The sequence below is a fragment of the Symphalangus syndactylus genome, chromosome 10 (assembly GCF_028878055.3).
Source record: "Symphalangus syndactylus isolate Jambi chromosome 10, NHGRI_mSymSyn1-v2.1_pri, whole genome shotgun sequence".
NCBI classification, from domain to species: domain Eukaryota; kingdom Metazoa; phylum Chordata; class Mammalia; order Primates; family Hylobatidae; genus Symphalangus; species Symphalangus syndactylus.
The window spans coordinates 115,156,716-115,175,029 of record NC_072432.2 but is presented as its reverse complement, the minus strand read 5'-3'; the positions used below and the strand labels follow the sequence as shown (position 1 = coordinate 115,175,029).

The 18,314-nt window shown below is 55.4% G+C and overlaps 2 protein-coding genes across 4 annotated transcripts; one reads left to right on the top strand and one right to left on the bottom strand.

The window, feature by feature from the left end:
- Positions 1–55: 55 nt before the first annotated feature.
- SFTPC (surfactant protein C) lies at positions 56–7,619 on the bottom strand. 3 transcript variants are annotated; one of them, XM_055295611.2, is made up of 8 exons: positions 6,869–7,278; positions 4,707–5,086; positions 2,693–2,787; positions 1,836–1,994; positions 1,364–1,486; positions 1,022–1,132; positions 484–634; positions 56–269 (listed from the first exon to the last, which is right to left on the bottom strand). In XM_055295611.2, the coding sequence occupies exons 2-7, from the start codon at positions 4,765–4,767 to the stop codon at positions 494–496; spliced, it is 690 nt and encodes a 229-aa protein (XP_055151586.1). In that variant the 5' UTR covers positions 4,768–5,086; positions 6,869–7,278; the 3' UTR covers positions 56–269; positions 484–493. The 3 variants fall into 3 exon arrangements, with proteins under 3 accessions (XP_055151586.1, XP_055151587.1, XP_055151588.1); XM_055295612.2 differs by lacking the exons at positions 56–269; positions 6,869–7,278 and adding an exon at positions 6,003–6,082 and having other exon boundaries at positions 311–634; XM_055295613.2 differs by lacking the exons at positions 56–269; positions 1,836–1,994 and having other exon boundaries at positions 311–652; positions 6,869–7,619.
- A 309-nt stretch (positions 7,620–7,928) lies between these two features.
- Positions 7,929–17,709, top strand: LGI3 (leucine rich repeat LGI family member 3). Its single transcript, XM_055295609.2, has 8 exons — positions 7,929–8,219; positions 9,092–9,163; positions 9,924–9,995; positions 10,342–10,413; positions 10,512–10,583; positions 12,503–12,672; positions 12,850–13,014; positions 15,548–17,709. Exons 1-8 carry the CDS (start codon positions 8,014–8,016, stop codon positions 16,363–16,365), a joined length of 1,647 nt encoding a protein of 548 aa, XP_055151584.2. The 5' UTR covers positions 7,929–8,013; the 3' UTR covers positions 16,366–17,709.
- The last annotated feature ends 605 nt before the right edge of the window (positions 17,710–18,314 follow it).

The following is an 18,314-nucleotide window of genomic DNA, read 5'->3' as shown; positions in this document are numbered from 1 at the left end:
CGGCCGGCCCCCGCCAGGGCAGGACTGCGCCCTGCAGGAAGATACAAGCAGACCCTTTGCTTTTCAATCAGGCTGCTTTATTCTGTTGTGGCAGGAGTTCCCGGACCCCTGGGCGCCACCTCTGCCCACTCCCATCCTCTCCCCAAGCTCCCATTTCTCCAGGGCTTGTCCCTGCGGTGTGGGCAGAAGCAGCTTCTTGCCCGTCTGCAAAAGCTGCAAAAGACCCTTTGCCCGGGGCGTTTCCTGTCCCCTTGGGGCTTCCACTGACCCTGTGAAGCAAAGGAATGTTGAGGATGGACAGAGAGGGTCGGGGGAGTGGGAAGTACCGGCCTGTGAGCTTCCCCTCCCCTGAGCTCCCTGGATAACCCCGTTTCAGTGGACGCCCCAGCACCTGGTCAGCGCAAGCGCTCCTCCACAGCCCGGGCAGATGGCCAGAGCGCTCCTCCGCTGCTGATCAGGGGCCCTGGGATCACACCTGCTCACCTGAGGCGTCCTAGATGTAGTAGAGCGGCACCTCGCCACACAGGGTGCTCACGGCCATGCCCAGGAAGGCCGGGTCCCCTCCGGAGGGTGCTGAGCCTGCATCTCGCCCCTCTGCCTGGCCCAGCTTAGAAGTAGGCACTGCGGGCTTGGCCTGCAGAGAGCATTCCATCTGGAATCTAGGAAGTGAGTTTCTATCCCATGTGCAGCCCTTATTGTGGGACTTCAGGTATATCAGGCAATCTCTCTGAGCCTCAGTTTCCTCACCAGTAAAGAGGGGCTGTGCGTGCTAGAGTCAGAAGCCACCAGGTAGTGTGTGGACTCAGCTGAGCCCAGCAGCTTGGCAGTGGGGTGGGAAGGGAAGGAGTCATGCGGGGGAATAGGAGAGGGGCAGACAGCTGGCAGCCGATGAGGAACAGTGCTTTACAGGTGACAAAGAGCCACCATTCGGACACTCCTCCCAGCAGCCCTGGGAGGGAGACAGCCCCACTCTTTTCACACACACACACACACACACACACACACACACACACACACACACCTGGAAGTTCTGGACTTTTCTAGTGAGAGCCTCAAGACTGGGGATGCTCTCTGGAGCAATCTTCATGATGTAGCAGCAGGTGCCAGGGGCTGGCTTGTAGGTGATCAGGAGCTAGGCACAGAATGCTGGAGATCATTCGGGGTTTCCTGCCCTGCTTGCCCCCTGACCCACGTCCTTAGCCACCTCCCTCTAGGTTGGGCACGGGAGTCACACTAGAATCTGGGGCTCAGGCAAAAAGGCTGGAGGACAGGGAGAGATGGATGTGGATGAAGTGGCCCAGCTGAGTGGCTCTAGCAGAGCCTTGTCATTGGTCCCAGGGTCAGGAGGTCTGGGCATACCCACCCGCTGGTAGTCATACACCACGAGGCCAGTAGAGCCAATGGAGAAGGTGGCCGTGGCACCCAGGTGCTCACTCAGGGCCAGGCGTTGCTGGGCTTCTGGTGCCCCAATGCTCATCTCCAGAACCTGGGGAAAGGGCATGGAGCTGCCTGGTCTTCCCCTTTCCTACTCAGCCTGCGGTACCCATCCCCTACTCAGGCCTCTGTACTTCAATGCGCTTCCCTCTTTCCCAAGAGTTCAGGGAGGCTGAGTGGAACCAGGTGCTGGAGGGAGCCGGCTGTCCTGCTGCGGGGCAGGGGCCTTGTGGAAAAGCCTGGGCTGGGTTGCCGCCTGGTTCGTGCCTCTTTCCTTCTAGCTGTGCCCCTTTCCTCCTCCCCTCCACTCCCCTTGGACAGTTTCCTATCGCACATCCCACCTAGCCCCTCTGTCTGGCATGTCCTGTGCCCACTGCCGCCCCCCATCCAACACCTCTCACCATCTCCGTGTGTTTCTGGCTCATGTGGAGACCCATGAGTAGGGCTCCCACAATCACCACGACGACGAGGACCACCACCACCACCACGATGAGAAGGCGTTTCAGGTGCACCGGGCAGCAGGGGATGCCAAATCGGCCCCGGGGAGCTGCGGAGTAGTCCTGACACGGTGGGGCAGGCAGGGAGACAGGCATGAGGTCATGAGGCTGTCCCCTCTTCTCCCTACACAAGCTGAACACCCTCCCATGGCCATCTAGGGCTGGACAGCCAATGCGATGGATGGACAGGGAAGGGCTGAGGAGATCAGAGAAGTCTTCTTGGAGGAGGTGGCCTGGATTCTAACAAACCCATAGACACATAGAAGCTTAGAAGCAGGGTCTAGTTTTGAGGGACCCAAGAGAACCTGCTTCACCTGTCTCTTCCTGCTGCTTCCCCCAGCCATGGTCAGCTCCTCTCTGTCCCCAGGTGATCACCTCCATGCGGCAATACAGTCTCCCTCCTTCCTGGAATGCCTTCCTCCTTCTCCACCAGACGAGCTCCTCCTTATTCTGGCTCCAGCTCATATGTGGTTTTTTCTGTGAACTGTCCCCTGACTTCTGAAGTTTTTCCTGGCTTCTGACTCGGTGCTGTCTACGGATGGCCCTTTCTATGGACCCCTATAGTGGCTCTCAGCCCACAAATAGCTCCCCAAGGGTCCCTGGCTTAGTGGTCTTGGTGTCCCCATCCTGACTTACCACAGTCCTAGGTTAGTTGAGTGAATGGATCTGGATAAGGAAACAGGCCAGGGAGGATAGAGGAGGCAGGGCCCATCACACACATGTGCGTGCGCACACATATACACACACACAACCACACTCACCGGCGGGCTCTCCATCAGGACCTCTTTGCTGCCCACATCCATCTTGCTGCAGGTGCTATGCTCTTGTCTCCTCCTCTCCCAGGTGTGACCAGGGTCTTATATGTGTCCGTAGGGAGAGAGGACAGAGGTGAAGGACCAAGCCCCCTGTGTACCAGCCAAGCCCTTGGCTTTGAAGCCTGTTTGTTCCTGGCCCTCTAGAACCGAAGCCCAGATAAGCCAGCTGTGAGAGCCCCCAAGGGCCCTTGGCCCTGGCACATGAGTCCTCTTGGCCTCAGCAAGAGCAAACCTGGGTGAGTTGAGCAAATTTGCCCTCGGGCCATCTGCACTTCTCACTGTGGGTGTCTTCCTGGCGTGCCTGCCTTTCTTGCTGGCACCCGCCCCTGCTGCCCTGTGGCTTTCCTTATTCTTCTGCCAGCCTGAACCTCTCCGGTGGCCAAGGGTCTGACCATCGTATTTCCCAACAGAATTTCTAGATGCATAGGGATGTGCTCCAGGAAGAGGGTTCTGGAGGCAGCACCTGTAGACTCTGAGAGGACTCTGCCCAAGGCAGGAGGTGCTTTGACATCAGTTTTGGGGGTTTCATAAATGTGCATTTCCCCGCAAGGACCAGTTCCAACTTCAAGCACTCTTTCCCTTACCTTACCTCCTCCCACATATCTGGTACAAACCTCAAACTTGCCCCCAGTGATTATTTTCCTAATTCTGGAAACTGTCCCCACTGGTGGCAAGCTCTTACTCATGTGCAGTGCTTCCTTCTTTGCTCCGGGCTTGTCTGTCAATTGCAGGCTGTGCTGATGGCAGATTCCAGGTCTGACACTGCTTTCTTCTGCCCGGACAGCCCTGCACAGGGCTGGCCCTGGTCACTGGTGGGCTCCCAGTCTCCCCATCCTCGAATCAGCCCACTTACCCTGTGGTCTACATTCTACCCCTCTAGACTCCCCTTTCTACATCCTCTGATCCTAAATTTGCCCTGAGAATGATACTCACCCAAATACGATCAACTTTGAGGACTGTCTGCTTCTCTTTTCTCTCTCTTTCCTAGTGCCTTCCCAAAGCCATCTCTATGTATTTACGAGGTCAAATCTGCCAATGACTTTGGGCTGGCTCACACTTTCTCTCAGGTTCCCTTTCACTCCTTGGGCCAGGTGGTCTCTAAAGTCCCTTCACCTCTAAACTCAGGTGACTGTGGCAGAGTCCAGGCCTGGGCTTGCTCCCTTAACCTCCTATCCTTTTTTTGTTTTGTTTTGTTTTTTTGTTTTGAGACAGGGTCTCACTTTATCACCCAGGCTGGCATGCAGTAGCAAGATCACTGCTCACTGCAGCCTTGACCTCCTGGACTCCAGTGGTCCTCACACCTCAGCCTCCCGAGTAGCTGGAACTACCAGTGCACACCATCCTGCCCCGCTAATTTTTGCATGTTTTATAGAGATGGGTTTTCACCATGTTGCCCAGGCTGGTCTTGAACTCCTGGGCTCAAGTGATCTCGGCCTCCTAAAGTGCTAGGATTACAGGTGTGAGCCAACATGCCCAACCAGCCTCCTGTTCTTTAACATGCCGCCCCAATTCCTGTCCCCTGCCCCAGCCCCCTCCCACCTGGGCCCTGCCCTTCAGTCATGATCTGGCAGGTTCCCCTGTCCCCCTCTCCACCTGGAGGGCCTTCAGCCCCAAGGTTGCATAACAGCATGGCATCTGAACTGAGAGCCCCTGAGAAGCGCAGGGAGGAAGTAAGGGAAGGAAGTGTTTGCTCCCACCATCCTCCTCACCCCGTAGCTGCCCCTTTAAATATTTGCCTAAGACTCCAGCAGCCAGAGAGTGTCCTAGGACAGTGAAAGGAGGGGAGGGATGCCGGGAGGAGGGGGAGCCCAGAGAAGCATCCTTTCAGCTTGGCCTCAGCTGTGTGCAGGTGCCAGATGTAGGAGACAGCTCGCCTGCAGTGCCCACCCCTGCCCTCCCCTAGGGCCCCTACTCCCGCCCCCATCATCCTAGCAACATTGGGATTGATCGGCTGACTCACGAGTACTGGGCCTGAGCCAGGTGGGCAGCCGGCCAGCGGGAGAGCCAAGCACTGCAGGCATCTCGGGGTCCCTGTGGGCATCTCGGGGGGCCGTGTTGTCCTCACGTGGGACTTGTTCTTAGCAGGCACTGTGGGTGGGGCTTGCTGCCATCGCTGGGTGCCGGGAGAGGGGTCTCTTTCTTTAAAAAAGCCTCTGCTCTTTCTGGTCCTTGGTCTCCCCTGCCTGTTGCTCTTAGGCTGTAGCTGTCACAAGCTCTGTGGCTGCTGCTTCTGCTGCTTCTTCTCCTTCTTTTTTAAACTCATTTTTGCTTGCTTGAGGGCTGAGGGAGGGTGCCCACTTCCTGGAGTGCTCACACCAATCAGGTGAAGGTCTTGGGTTCCTTGGAGAAGGAAACACAGAAAGACTTTTAGCTGGGTGTGCCAACCTTCCCCCTCCCCCATACCAGCCCTATCTGCAGCCTTCTCACTTTTTGGCCTTTACTTAAGCCATTTCTCCCTCTGTGAAAGCCCACCTCCGATCCCTCTCCACTTCTCCGGTTTTATTTTTATTTTATTTATTTAATTATTTAGAGACAGAGTCTCACTCTGTTACCCAAGCTGAAGTGCAGTGGTGAAATCACAGCTTCATGCTCACTGCAGCCTTGATCTCCTGGCCTCGAGTGATCCTCCTAACTTGGCCTTCCAAAGTGCTGAGATTACAGGCGTGAACCCTGCATCTGACCTTCCATCTCTCTGAATGCCACCCACCCAAACAGGCCAAGAGCCAATGGCACCTGCTCTGTGACCACACTCCAGTTCATGGTGCCCTCTGAAATTCTCAGCCTCTCTGTAGTACCTTCACCTGCCATTCAGCACACATGAATGTTCTCATTAGTTACATGGGCGCTTTTTGTTGCTCTATCTTCCAGCCCAATTGCGGGCCCTGGGAAGGAAAGCAGCATGCTTCCCACAGGCTTCTTTGAACCTGCCACTGGGCAGGAAGCATGCAAACAGCCAACACTTAATGATAGTCAATGATGAGACCAATACCAACAGTGGTCAATAGTCCATGCCTTCAGTATGTGAAGGTCTCAGTGCTTCCATTGGCCAGCTCTGGGACTCAGCGTGAGTCATTCTGCTTTGCTAGGTGTTAGTATGTTCATCCGTGAGATGGATCAGGTACTAGCTGTCCACCTCACTATGCTATTATGAGGACCTAATGGCATCATGGGTGTGACGTCCAATCTTCCTCATTAGCATCATCTACTTCATCCTCTAGGGGACCTCTCACTAGCTAAGAACACAGCCCAGACTCACCCTCTTTGTCTGTTTCTGGGTTGACCCCCTCTGAGAGCCCTGGGTGATGGACGGCCCCACGGTGGCCACCCCTTCTGCGTGGGCCTCCCCGTTTCCTCCTCCAGCCCCTCAGCTGCAGGGGTGGGGACAACATTCACTTTGCTCTTTGTGTACTGGGCAGAGCCGTGCCAGGGACGGGTGGGGACAGTTGCCCAGCTGCCCCAGCCACCTCCCTACCCCCACTGCTTCCCTCCTCCCAAGCTGGCAAGGGGAGGGCAGCTAAATGTGTGACAGCAAGGAGACATCAAAGGGCAGGGGCATCCCTGGCTGGGAGAACACGACTTAAGCTCAGACCAGAGAATCCCCTGCTGGCAGAGTCTGGGGACAGCTGGGGAAGCGTCTTAAAGCCAGTGGTCTTGGTTCCCTGGACTGGTGTGGAAAGAGCACAAGACTAGAAGCCCAGGCAGCTGACAGCCAGGCTCCCCTTGTCCCGTGCCTGTGAGCTCTTAGGACAGTCATCCTCTGCCACGGGGGAGCTAACGTGGTATAGAGCAGCAGTCTTCAAGCTTTTTGGTTTCAGGACTGCTTAACACTCTCAAAAAGTACTGAGGACCCCAAAGAGCTTTTGTTTATGTGGGATATGTCTGTTGATATTTACTGAGAAATTACATTTTTATTTACATGTGAATTTAAAATATCAGCAATAAACCCAATATATATTATGACATAAATCACATTTTTAATGGAAAAACTATTTTACAAAGCAAAAATAAAATCAGAGAGAAAGTGTCATTCCTTTACAGTTTTGGAAATCTTTTACATTTGGAGCTTCATAGAAGTGAAAAGAGCAAATCATGTCTTAACAATATTAGGAAAATTGTTTTTACCTCAGAGACTCCCTGAAAGGTTCTCAAGGACCCCTGGGCTCCCAGGGCTACACTTGGAAGAGCCCTGCGTGGAAGGACGACCGTGAACATTGAAGTTGGGCAGAGTGGGCGGAAATCCCTGCTGATACCTTTTTCTTCTGGTGTGACAGGCCTCACTTTTCTTGTCTGTAAAAGGGAATTACTATCACCTGCCTCAAACGATTGAGAGGATTAAGTAGAGAAAGTAGAGAGCACTTGGGATAGCAAGCTTAGCCAGCCTCTTTTCTGGGGGCCTCAGTTTCCTTATTTGTTAGACAAAGGGCTGGACTGAAAAATATCCAAAGCGCTTCCCAGCTTCAACAGGCTGTGGTTGAGCAGTGAGAAATGTTCCAGAATTCCACACAGTCCCACTCCAGCTCCAGAGGCTGCGTTTCCCTTTTCAGCTCATGCTGACACAAAGGTACATTCTGTTCAGCGGCGCGTGGAAAAACATGTGAATCCAGTTAGAAGCGCACTTCAGACTCCTCCAGGACGCCCTTCTGCTTCTAATCTTGCATGCTAACTTAGATATGCGTCTGTCACTCACATGCCCATGATGCTGCCTAGGGGATGTGTCCCCCCATGCAAAGAAACCCAGGTACATAGAAGCACAGGGATCCCTAACGCCGAAGCGCTTTCACAAGGCAGTGTGTGCATGTGCCCGTGCAAAGACAGGTGAGCATCGGCGCGCACGGTCGTGCCCAGCACACAGAGGCACAAGTACAAGCTCACACGCATGCACTCACGCGGATTGCCCCAGAGACTGCCCGGTAGAGCACACAGCGGCCACTCCTCCCCTTCGGTGACTCCCAGGCTCGGGCCTCCCCCCGCGGCCCCGCGCGCGCCCCCGCCGCCCGCGCCGCAGTCCGCATCCACCCGGCGCGGTCAGCCCCGGCTGCGGCTCCAGCTCCGCGCTCCGCGCTTCTCTCCCGAGCCAGATCGCGGGAGCGAGCAGGGGAGGGGACCGCAGCCGGCGCCCGAGGGCAGGAGGAGTCCGCAGGCGGGCCCCTGGCTGCGGTAGCAGCTGTCGGTGGCCGGGAGGTGCCAGCCCGCGCGGGGCGGCCCAGCCGCGGGAGCGGTGGGGCGGGGGCCGCGGCCGCCGGCCCCAGGGAGAGCTCGCGGGCAGCATGGCGGGGCTGCGGACCAGGCGGGGCCCGGGGTCGGGGCTGCTGGCGCTCTCCGCGCTCGGCTTCTGCCTCATGCTGCAAGTCAGCGCTAAGAGGCCCCCCAAGACGCCCCCCTGCCCGCCCAGCTGCTCTTGCACCAGGGACACCGCCTTCTGCGTGGACTCAAAGGCAGTGCCCAGGAACCTGCCCTCGGAGGTCATCTCCCTGTGAGTGTCCAGCCCTGGCCTTGGGGGGTGGGGAGGAAGAGGAGGCCGAGGACAGCTCTGGGAGAGGACAGGAGAACCCCCCGCTCCTCCTCTTCAGAGTGTGGGGACCGGGGGACTGCAGGGGTCCTAAGGGCTGGAGATTCCAGGCACCAGTCGGGCAGGGAGTTCTGCAGTTTTGCAGCCTCAGCGGCAATGGGTGGGGAAAGCAGGAGTTCACCACCAAGAATGAATCATCACCACCACAAGCGTCAGTGAGACCTACTGTGTGCTGGGCTCCAGACTTGGGGGCGTTGCTTACACGAGCATGTGGGCCCCTGCCTGTGATGTCACACCAAGGGCAGGAGAGTGGCAGCCAGAGCAGGGTGAGAATGAGCTATGCCCTCCCAGCACCCTGGCATGGGGCACATGCCTGCCACTGACCAGCCACTTGGCATCCAGCTCGGCCAGCCTGTCACTCACAACAGCCAGCCTCAGGGGATCCCCTTGTCTGTGGGACCAGAGAGGTTGTGAGGTCCTTGGGGACCAGGATGCCAGCCCCCACCCCCAAGCCCCATCTCTCAACAGCACCCAGCCCATTGTGGGTGTTTGGATGATGATGACAACGGTATGGGTGATGGAACCTTTTCTTGCCTGAGAGGGAAGCTGAGCCTTGGGCCATGGGTGCCCCAAGAGGCAATAGGGGAGGACCCTAGTGAAGGCAGATAGTGAATTTGGGAAGAGAAGGGAAAGACACACAGGTGGGGGCCAAGGTCGGTGAAATGGGGCGTTTCCAGGGCAAGTGAGTACAAAAACCACTGCCCTCCGTGTTCACCTCTCCCTGCCTCAGCACAGCCCCTGCAGACCCCACAGTACTGACTCGGGTGTCCCCGCAGGACCCTGGTGAATGCCGCCTTCTCAGAGATCCAGGATGGAGCGTTCTCCCACCTCCCACTGCTGCAGTTCTTGTATGGATTGGGCCTTGTGGAAGGGTTGGGGGAACTATGGAAATGGTAGCAGGGGACAAATCCTGGGCTGGGAGAGGGAGAGCGGACAGAGGCAACCTCTGGAGACGAAGATGCAGGTGTCCCTTGCTTTTGTTCTGATAGGATATACCCAAAAGGCGGGGCAGCCTGGAGTCAGGGGAGTCAGGGGCAGCAGGAGGACAGCTAGGGATGGCACAGAGAAGCCAAGCAGGCAGGATCCAGGGATGGGCTTGGCTCCTCTGGAAACCCAAGAGAATTTGGTGTGATAGCCTGGGCTAGTGCCCAAGGTGGGCACTGTGGGGCCATCTTAGAGACAGGTGACCCCAGGAATCGGGGTTCCCAGAAAGAGCTGGGGGCTGAAAGGAAGGGATGGCAGGAGTGTATCCAACTCTACAAGATGCCATCCTTGAGGGACAGTTGTCCATGAGGGGCTGGAGTGGGACAGAATTAGGGTGGGGGGGAGGGAGAGGAGATGCCACTCAGGAGGGCCAGGAACTGGCTTGACGAGAGAGCTCGGCCTCGGCCATGTTTAGGAGCCAACAGGGACCCTGGGAGCTTCTGGGGCCAGAACAGGCTCCTGCCTGGCATTGTTGCCCAGGTGGCCCAGGGATTCCCCATGGGGTCCCTAGGGGTGGCAGCAGGGCAGCCAGGTCTTGGGGAAGCCCAGGGCTGAGGCAGCAGGCTGGGGGCTGGGGCAGCAGGCACACCCTTGGAAGTTCTAATTCCACCTTTGTCTCTGCAGGTTACTCAACTCCAACAAGTTTACACTGATTGGAGACAACGCCTTCACAGGACTCTCGCACCTGCAGTATCTGTGTGTGGGAGGGAAAGGGGCAATGGGAAAGCAGAAGTGAGGGGGACCCCAGGTCTGGGAGGCCCAGGGACTGGGTAGGGAGTGGATGAGAATGCCGCAGGAAGGGAAGGTGATGGGAGGCGAGAGCCCTTGCATCCCGTGGTGGCAGGACCCGAGCAGAAGGTCGTTTCATTCGTTTTACCTCTACCCTACCTGATGCCCTATCCCTATGGCTTGATGATGCCAGACTCCATTTGGAAACCTGTCTCGGGGACATGGGCTGAAATCTAGGCTGGGGCATAGGGCGAGTGCTGCTGGGGGTCTGGCATCCTGTGTGACCACTAAGGCAAGTTCCTGCTTTCCCCAGCTTCATTGAGAACAATGACATCTGGGCACTATCCAAGTTCACCTTCCGAGGACTCAAGTCCTTGACCCACCTGTGAGTACGTCACACATACACTGCACCAAAGCCCCACCTCTCCTGTGGCCTTTGGCCTTGCTCATGATCTTCACATGACCTGGCGGTCTCTTTTGCAGCTCGCTGGCCAACAATAACCTGCAGACACTGCCCAGAGACATCTTTCGGCCGCTGGACATCCTGAATGACTTGTAAGTCCCGAGTCCTACCTCTTCCAACAGTGCCGCAGAGGGTGCATCCCTGGAGGGTGTGGTGCGGGAGTCAGAATTGGGATGGTCGTAAGGTCTTGAGAGGCTGGGAAGGCTTGGGTCAGGGGACCCTGAGGAGGTGAGGAGGTGGAGTTAGATATAGATGGTAGCCTTCCAAATTGGAGTTTCTCTCAAAGTGCACCTGAGACACCATGTATGTATGTTTTCAAAATGTGTTTGTTTTTTTTTTTTAATTTTAGATGGAGTCTCACTCTGTCACCCAGGCTGGAGTACAGTGGCACAATCTCGGCCCACTGCAACCTCCACCTCTCGGGTTCAAGCGATTCTTCCTCAGCCTCCTGAGTAGCTGGGACTATAGGCGTGTGCCACCACACCCGGCTAATTTTTTGTATTTTTAGTAGAGATGGGGTTTCACCATGTTGGCCAGGCTGGTCTTGAACTCCTAAGCTTGTGACCTGCCAACCTCAGCCTCCCAAAGTGCTGGGATTACAAGTGTGAGCCACCGTTCCCAGCCAAAAATGTGCTTTTTAAGGCTGGGCGTGGTGGCTCAAGCCTGTAATCCCAGCACTTTGGGAGGCCAAGGAGGGCGAATCACCTGAGGTCAGGAGTTCCAGACCAGCCTGGCCAACATGGTGAAACCCCATCTGTACTAAAAATACAATAATTATCTGGATGTGGTGGCGGGCGCCTGTAATCCTGGTTACTTGGAAGGCTGAGGCAGGAGAATCACTTGAACCTGGGAGGCAGAGGTTGCAGTGAGCCAAGATCGTGCCATTGCACTCTAGCCTGGGCGACAAGAGCAAAACTCAGTCTCAAAATATTAAAAAAAAAAATGTACTTTAAAAAAAAAATTTTTTTTAGACAGAGTCTTGCTCTGTCACCCAGGCTGGAGTGCAGTGGTGCCATCTCAGGTCACGGCAACCTATGCCTCCCAGGTTCAAGCAATTCTCCTATCTCAGCCTCCTGAGTAGCTGGGATTACAGGCATGCACCACCACACCTGGTTAATTTTATAATTTTAATAGAGACGGGGTTTCTCTATGTTGGTCAGGCTGGTCTTGAACTCCCGACCTCAGGTGATCCGCTCGCTTCTGCCTCCCAAAGTGCTGGGATTACAGGCGTGAGCCACTGTGTGCGGCCAACATGTGCTTTTTTTTTTTTTTTTGAGACGGAGTCTCGCTCTGTTGCCCAGGCTGGAGTGCAATGGCGTGATCTCCGCTCACTGCAACCTCCGCCTCCCGGGTTCAAGCAATTCTCCTGCCTCAGCCTCCCAAGCAGATGGGACCACAGGTGTGCGCCACTATGACTGGGTAATTTTTGTATTTTTAGTAAAGATAGGATTTCACCATGTTGGCCAGGCTGGTCTCAAACTCTTGACCTTGTGATCCGCCCACCTCAGCCTCCCAAAGTGGATTACAGGTGTGAGCCACCACGCCCAGCCTGTGCTTTTTAAATGTATGTTTGATTGGACTCTACATTAAAGCCCAATCAGGGGGAGGGGAGTTTGAAAGTTTCGAGTAAGTAGTATATAGCATATAGTAGTATATAGCATAGCCACACTCATTTATCATTATTTATAAGAAAATAAAAGCCTTAGATTGTGGGAGGCTTAGAGGAGCAGGGATGCAACATACAGCTGTGCAGGATGCACACTGCAAAAGTCAACCTGGCCAAAGAGGTCAGCAAGGACTGAAACTGATTCCATACTATGCTGGCCAAGCCTGTGTCTGTGGGGCTACATCCAGTCAGAGGGAAACTTTTCTCTAATCATACAAAGATGCACGTGAGCAACTCGCAGCAGCCTTGACCAGCTCTATTTCTGAAAACCTGGAGGGCCTGGGTGGGTAGAGCCCTGAGAGCATGTCTTTCTCTGTGCCCCCCTCCTCTGCCCTAATGATGCAGGGACCTGCGGGGCAACTCACTCAACTGCGACTGCAAGGTGAAGTGGTTGGTGGAGTGGCTGGCACACACCAACACCACGGTGGCACCCATCTACTGCGCCAGCCCACCCCGCTTCCAGGAGCACAAGGTGCAGGACCTGCCGCTGCGGGAGTTCGACTGCATCACCACAGGTAGGAGGTGCCCCTGCCTTGGGTGTCAGTCCACGCCTACCCCAAGGCAGCTTTACAGACATGAAACCCCCCACCCTGCCCCACAACACCCAGCAGCAGCAGTAAAACAACCACCATCACCCAAGCAGCCCTTCCCTTCTCCCTCTGGTCTTCAGTAACGCACCTCTCATCTTGCAGATTTCGTGTTGTATCAGACCCTGTCCTTCCCAGCAGTGTCGGCTGAGCCCTTCCTCTACTCCAGTGACCTCTATTTGGCTCTGGCCCAGCCAGGTGTCAGTGCCTGCACCATCCTGAAGTGGGACTATGTCGAGCGGCAGCTTCGAGACTATGATAGAATCCCAGGTACCTTTGCCCAATCTGGTTCTGCTGGCCCTTGCTAGGGGGAGGGGGGAGTGGGCTCCATCGTTCAACCCCATTGAGTTCCTGTAGGTAGAGGGATAGATGAGACATACCCTCTGCCCACAAGAACTTTCCAGTCTTTGGGAAGAGGCCAATATATACACAGATAACATCCATATGATAGGCAGGTGTTAAGAGGGAGATATGAACGTGATGCTTTAGCAGCACAAAGGACAAGCCTTCCCTGGGCAATCAGGGAAGGCTTCCTGGTGGAGGGGGGATACCTAAGCTAAGTCTTGAAGAATAGAGGAAAGGGAGGACTCAGAGGTGATCTCCAGGTTTCGGCTTACATAATTAGATGGACTAGGAAATGAGGAGGAGACAGGAGTGACTGTTGAGCAGTTTTGGATCTACTGAGTTTGAGCTGAGTCTTGAAAGCTGAAGGAGACTTAGCTAGGGGCAAAAAAGTGGAAAGAGTGTTTTGGCAGAGGGAACAGCATGAATGAAGTCAAGGAGGTGTGCAATAACTTAGTATGTGAGTGTGTATATGTGTGCAAATCATAAGCAGCTTGTATGACAAGGGATAAGGTTCAAGGTGGGGAGTGGCAACCAGACATTGATGAGTACCAGGTCATTGACAGGGTTTAAGCAGAATGTGTGATCCAGTCTGCACTTTAGAAAGCTTCTTGCATAGAAAAAGGCTAGGTGTGGGACCATACACGAGGGCAGAACAGTAGGGGGATATGTGCCTGTCTGCTTGAGGGGTGCTGGAGCCTGGAAACGAGACAGTAGCAGTGGTGATGGAGGGAGATATTTAGAAAGGAGGGTTAAACTGCCGGGTGTGGTGGCTCACGCCTGTAATCCCAGCACTTTGGGAGGCCAAGGCAGGTGGATCACAAGGTCAGGAGATTGAGACCATCCTGGCTAACACGGTGAAACCCTGTCTCTACTAAAAATACAAAAAATTAGCTGGGCGTGGTGGCAGGCGCCTGTAGTCCCAGCTACTCAGGAGGCTGAGACAGGAGAATGTCATGAACCTGGGAGGCAGAGCTTGCAGTGAGCCAAGATTACGCCACTGTGCTCCAGCCTGGGCAACAGAGCGAGACTCCATCTCCAAAAAAAAAAACAAAAAACAAAAAAACAAAACAAAAACAAAAACAAAAATAGAAGGGTTAAACTGACACAAGATGAAATAGAAAACTTACATTGCCCTGTCTCTATTAAGGAACTTGAAGTCAGTATTAAAGAAAAAAAGAAACAAAAACAAAACACCTTCTCCTAAAAACACCTCCTGGCCCAGAGAGTTTCCCTGGTGAACGCTATCAAACATTTAAGGAGGAACTAACACCAATCTACATACACACTATTAGAAAGTAGAAGGGAAGGTTGTCGTGACTTGGGGACTGATCAGGGAAGGGTGAGTGGAGGAGAGAAAGGTGTTAGGGATGACTGCCAGGTTTCTGGATTGGGAGACTAGTGGAGCCACAGCTGAAATCAAGAACAGAGGAGGAGCAGGGCAGGCTCAGCGATGGGTATGGAGCTCAATTGTGAGTTGTGAGTCGTGACTGAGTTTGAGGTGCTTGTGTGGGTGTCTGGGTCAGGAGAGTCTGAGGGAAGATCAGGAGCTGGGGTGTGGCATGGGGGTCATTAGCATCTGGGCAGGGCAGACCAAACCCCAAAGAAGGGATTTAGGCAGTGACTGCCAGAGCCTGAGGCTCTGCACAAATTTCTCTTGGGGGAAAGGTGGGGTCGTAGTGAGAAGGAAAGAGGGGTGAACTGGGGATGTCAAAGTGGAGATGCCGGGCAGCAGCTGGAGACCCCGGGACAGGTGAGCAGTGTGTGGTTTCATGTGCTTGGTGCCCGAGAAGGGCTCCAATGAAGCTGATTGTGAGTATAGGTGCACATGGGTGTGCATTCTTGTACATAAAAGCCCTTTCAAAAATGAGAACTCTTGGGAGGATGTGTTTTCATGCACTGTGATGCAAACAGCAAGATGTCTTGGGTATACCTAAGATTTCTCTCCCCGCTGTGGATCCACTCAAATTCTCCCTCCCTTCCCTGCCTTGCCACTGCCAGTGGGGTAGCTTTGGGCAAGTCACTTGCACTCTCTGAGCCTCTGTTTCTTTCTGTGTGAAATGGACAAAATCACAGGGTCCTTTCCAGTGTGATGAATTCCTCATCGATGTAACATGTGCTTACATTCAGCACAGTGACTGCACGCAATAAAAATTCAATTACTGACATTATGGTTAAGCAACGAGACACTATCGAGGGACACTTATTTTGTGCTGTGTCAGCTTATATTTGAACTCTCGGGGTATGGGTGGAACAAGGGTGATACTAAAACTGGTTATTAGCTGTGAAACAACTGGAAAGCATTGAGCGCTTAGTGCATGAACTTTAGTGTGGGTGGAATGGTATAGCACAGAGTCTTAGTCCTGGCCCAAGGTTGGAAGGGACTGGCCTTCTCCAAGGGGGTTGGATGGAGTGGGAGCCGCCGGCCTGCCTGATGCTGTCTGCCCCTGTCCTGGCACAGCCCCCTCTGCAGTGCACTGCAAGCCGATGGTTGTGGACAGCCAGCTGTACGTGGTCGTGGCCCAGCTGTTTGGCGGCTCTTACATTTACCACTGGGATCCCAACACCACACGCTTCACCAAGCTGCAAGACATCGACCCGCAGCGCGTGCGCAAGCCTAACGACCTAGAAGCCTTCCGCATCGACGGTGACTGGTACTTTGCTGTGGCCGACAGCTCCAAGGCAGGCGCCACCAGCCTCTACCGCTGGCACCAGAATGGCTTCTACTCCCACCAGGCGCTGCACCCCTGGCACCGTGACACTGACCTGGAGTTTGTGGACGGCGAGGGCAAGCCACGGCTGATTGTGTCCAGCAGCTCCCAGGCACCCGTCATCTATCAGTGGAGTCGCACCCAGAAGCAGTTTGTGGCCCAGGGTGAGGTGACCCAGGTGCCTGATGCCCAAGCTGTGAAACACTTTCGTGCCGGCCGAGACAGCTACCTGTGCCTCAGCCGCTACATCGGCGACTCCAAGATCCTGCGCTGGGAGGGTACCCGCTTCTCGGAGGTGCAGGCCCTGCCCTCCCGGGGCTCGCTGGCCCTGCAGCCCTTCCTTGTGGGTGGCCGCCGCTACCTGGCGCTGGGCAGCGATTTCTCCTTCACCCAGATCTACCAGTGGGATGAGGGACGTCAGAAGTTTGTACGGTTCCAGGAGCTGGCTGTGCAGGCTCCTCGGGCCTTCTGCTACGTGCCTGCTGGGGACGCCCAGCTACTCCTGGCCCCCAGCTTCAAGGGACAGACACTGGTGTATAGACACGTTGTGGTGGATCTCAGTGCCTAGTGGGGCGCCAAGGCCTCTGGTCTCCTCAGGGTGGCCACTGGAGGATGAGTTGGGGCCTCTGTTAGCACCACGTGTGCCTGTGTGAAGACGCGGGGCCAACCTGCATTCATGCTCTTGCATCCACACACGCCCAGTGTGCACAGGCGCACCCCGTGGACTGGCCCAGGAGGACATGCATCATCACTGCAATCAGCATGAACACCAGGCACCCCTGGGACACCTAACGCCCAGTTCGTGACCCCAACTGCAGGCCCCCCCTACTCTGCAGCCTTCCCCACGCTGTGCCCCGTCTCATGCATATGAGTGGTGCGGGGTGCTGGGAGCGAGGGGGGCCGCACCTTCCTGTCCTTGTGCTTCTCCTTCTGCCTCTCTGGTCTTTCCTGTTGGTGCTCCAGGCATTGTTTACCTGCTCTTGCTCCCCACCGTAGCCCACAGCCATATCTGTCATGCTTCCCCGGGGCCACTCACCCCTGCCCCACCCTGTCTGCATGCTCACATGGATGCGGACGGACACACTCAGTTACACACTCACACGCCCTGTCTGCACCCGGTGTCCATCTATAAACATGTCAGGGCACGTGTGCATACAAGCAGATTCAGCACTGCCTACCAGGCTCTCCTGTTACCTTGCCTCTCTGCTTGGAGGGGGCCCCTCTGCTCACCCCCAGCGTGCCCTCCCGCAACTGATAAGGATAAGAATGGTGGTGCCAGCTTCTGAGGGCCTGCTTGGCCTCTTGGGGGCAAAGCCCCTCTGCCCGAAGCAATAACAACAGCAGCAGAAGCAACCCCGGGGACCTGCCAGGGGTGTCTGTCTCTGTTCTCCTTGGCATTTCCTTCATGGCCCTGAATCCCAGCTCACCCATGGACAGAAGACCTCCCCTCAACTGAAAGCCTTTCTGCCTTCCTTCCTGTAGCTGTTGCTTTCTCAGGCTTGGACTGTCCCCTGGTTCACCCTGTCTTTGGGATGTGGCCCTTGAGCTGGGCGGGCTCATTGGGTGGATTAGAGAGCTGGCCGAGCTGCAAGCACCTGAGTTACCTGCGAGGGTGCCCAGAGTGGAGCTTGGCCTGAGGGCATGTTGCAGCCCTGGCCCCGCCAGTCCACAGAGGCCCCCAGGAGCACTGCCTTTCAGTGGCTGGGGTGGGGGCTGGTGGGAGGGGCCCTACTAGCCGAGCTTCTGCTGCCCTCTGCTGTCTGCTGAGATGTCAGGCTAGTGAAGAGGGAGTGGGCAGGGGTGGCCCTGCCCTGTGCCCAAATGGTGTGATGTTCCTTGTGGCAGGATACCAGGGTACTGGGGGGCAATGCTATGATTCATTTGCTTCAAATAAAAAGTTCCCGCCCCATAACCGGCTCTCAGGTGTCATCAAAATGTTTCATTGAAAACAGGGCCTGGCCCTGCCCTGCCGCCCACGGGGGGCCTGGCAATGGTTTCCAGACCTTCTTCCTCCTGGCTCCCTTCTTTCTGAGACGTGGGCATCCCCAAGGTCAGCTGGGGCTGGGGGCAGGAGTTCACAGGGATGGCACTCAGGTGCTGGTGTGATGAGTCTCCAGCACCTGGGGCTGACTCACAGCTAGTGTTCCTTCCTGGAGATTACAGTCCGGGGACCCACGAAGACTTGAGTCTGTCCTGCCGTCAGGTCAACTCCAACTAGCACGGCTGAGGATGATCTCAGCAGTCCCTCTTCTTTTACCTCTGATCCCCATTCCTCCACTGGGCAAATGTCTGTCATTGCCGCCACATCCACCCAGATGAGGCCTTGAAGTCCTAGGTGACATCTGGATCTCTCTTCTCCCACATTTCATAAGCCACCAAGTCCTCTCCATTCTTTGTCCCAAAGGTTTGCTAGATGGGCACTTTTTTGTTTTGCTCTTTCCCAGCTCAAAGTTTTGTCCAAACACTCCTCATCGCCCACTGTCTTGGGTCCCTTGCCAGCCCCCACCAACCCGCTTC